This window comes from Otolemur garnettii, unplaced genomic scaffold, assembly GCF_000181295.1.
Source record: "Otolemur garnettii isolate 467f Iridium unplaced genomic scaffold, OtoGar3 scaffold00107, whole genome shotgun sequence".
NCBI classification, from domain to species: Eukaryota; Metazoa; Chordata; class Mammalia; order Primates; family Galagidae; genus Otolemur; species Otolemur garnettii.
Genome location: NW_003852502.1, coordinates 7,244,480 through 7,245,257, shown reverse-complemented (window position 1 = coordinate 7,245,257; position 778 = coordinate 7,244,480). Strand labels below are relative to the sequence as shown.

The 778-nt window shown below is 45.2% G+C and overlaps 1 protein-coding gene across 1 annotated transcript in view; it reads right to left on the bottom strand.

Moving 5' to 3' along the window:
- Positions 1 to 688: 688 nt before the first annotated feature.
- The window catches only part of SLC17A5 (solute carrier family 17 member 5), a 47,414-nt gene continuing 47,324 nt past the window's right edge, over positions 689 to 778 (bottom strand). Inside the window, exon 11 of the mRNA XM_023517278.1 lies at positions 689 to 754. Coding sequence (XP_023373046.1) covers positions 689 to 754 — 66 coding nt within the window. The remainder of the gene's footprint in view (positions 755 to 778) is intronic.

Genomic DNA, 778 nt, shown 5'->3' with positions numbered 1-778 from the left:
ACTCTGATCTGTGTAAAAGCAGTTTTAAACAAAGATGCTGTTGTCTGTTATCTCAGCGGGTACAGGCCTGTCCGTGTCCTGCTGTGCTGGGAGGGGAAGGAGCTGTGTGTCCCCCGCGCTTCTCATTAACAGTCCCAGGAGGCGAATGCCGTCCAGAGATGTGACACTCAGCCTGGGCGCTCTGTCCCTGAATCCAGGGAGGGAATGCTTCCCTCAGTCCAGTCCCCAGGCCAAGCTACACAGGGGCTGGCAGCTCCATGGAGAGGGGCTGAAGTTGGAAATCTACGCGTCGCAGAGAGCTGATACGTAATACTTACCAGGAAAGAGGACACAACCAGGTGCTTACTAGTGATACCTGAGAATTATTATCTGGTTTAATTAAGCAAAAATATTGGGAGTCCATTTCAGCTCATTCCCATAAATAAGGCTGTTAAAAATAACCAGGCCTCCCTCCTTCATCCTGCCTAGCAGCCGGGTACGTGAGCCTGAAGTATAAGTTCCTGCATATATTACTCATAATTAAATATAGTTTATTTTACTAATCTGGCAACAAGTGACATTTCATGATTACAAGCTTTAAAAATTTCATACAAGTACAATTTTTTAAAATACACAACACTTACACACTAAAGTCTCAAAGGCACTTCTAGGATACATGATGGATAACAATACATTCACAGATGCAGCATCAGTGATTGGTTCCTTCAGTTTCTGTGTCCGTGGTGATCGTCGAGGGCCCAGTTCTGCACTTCCCCTTTGGCGAATAGTGAAAAGAAAA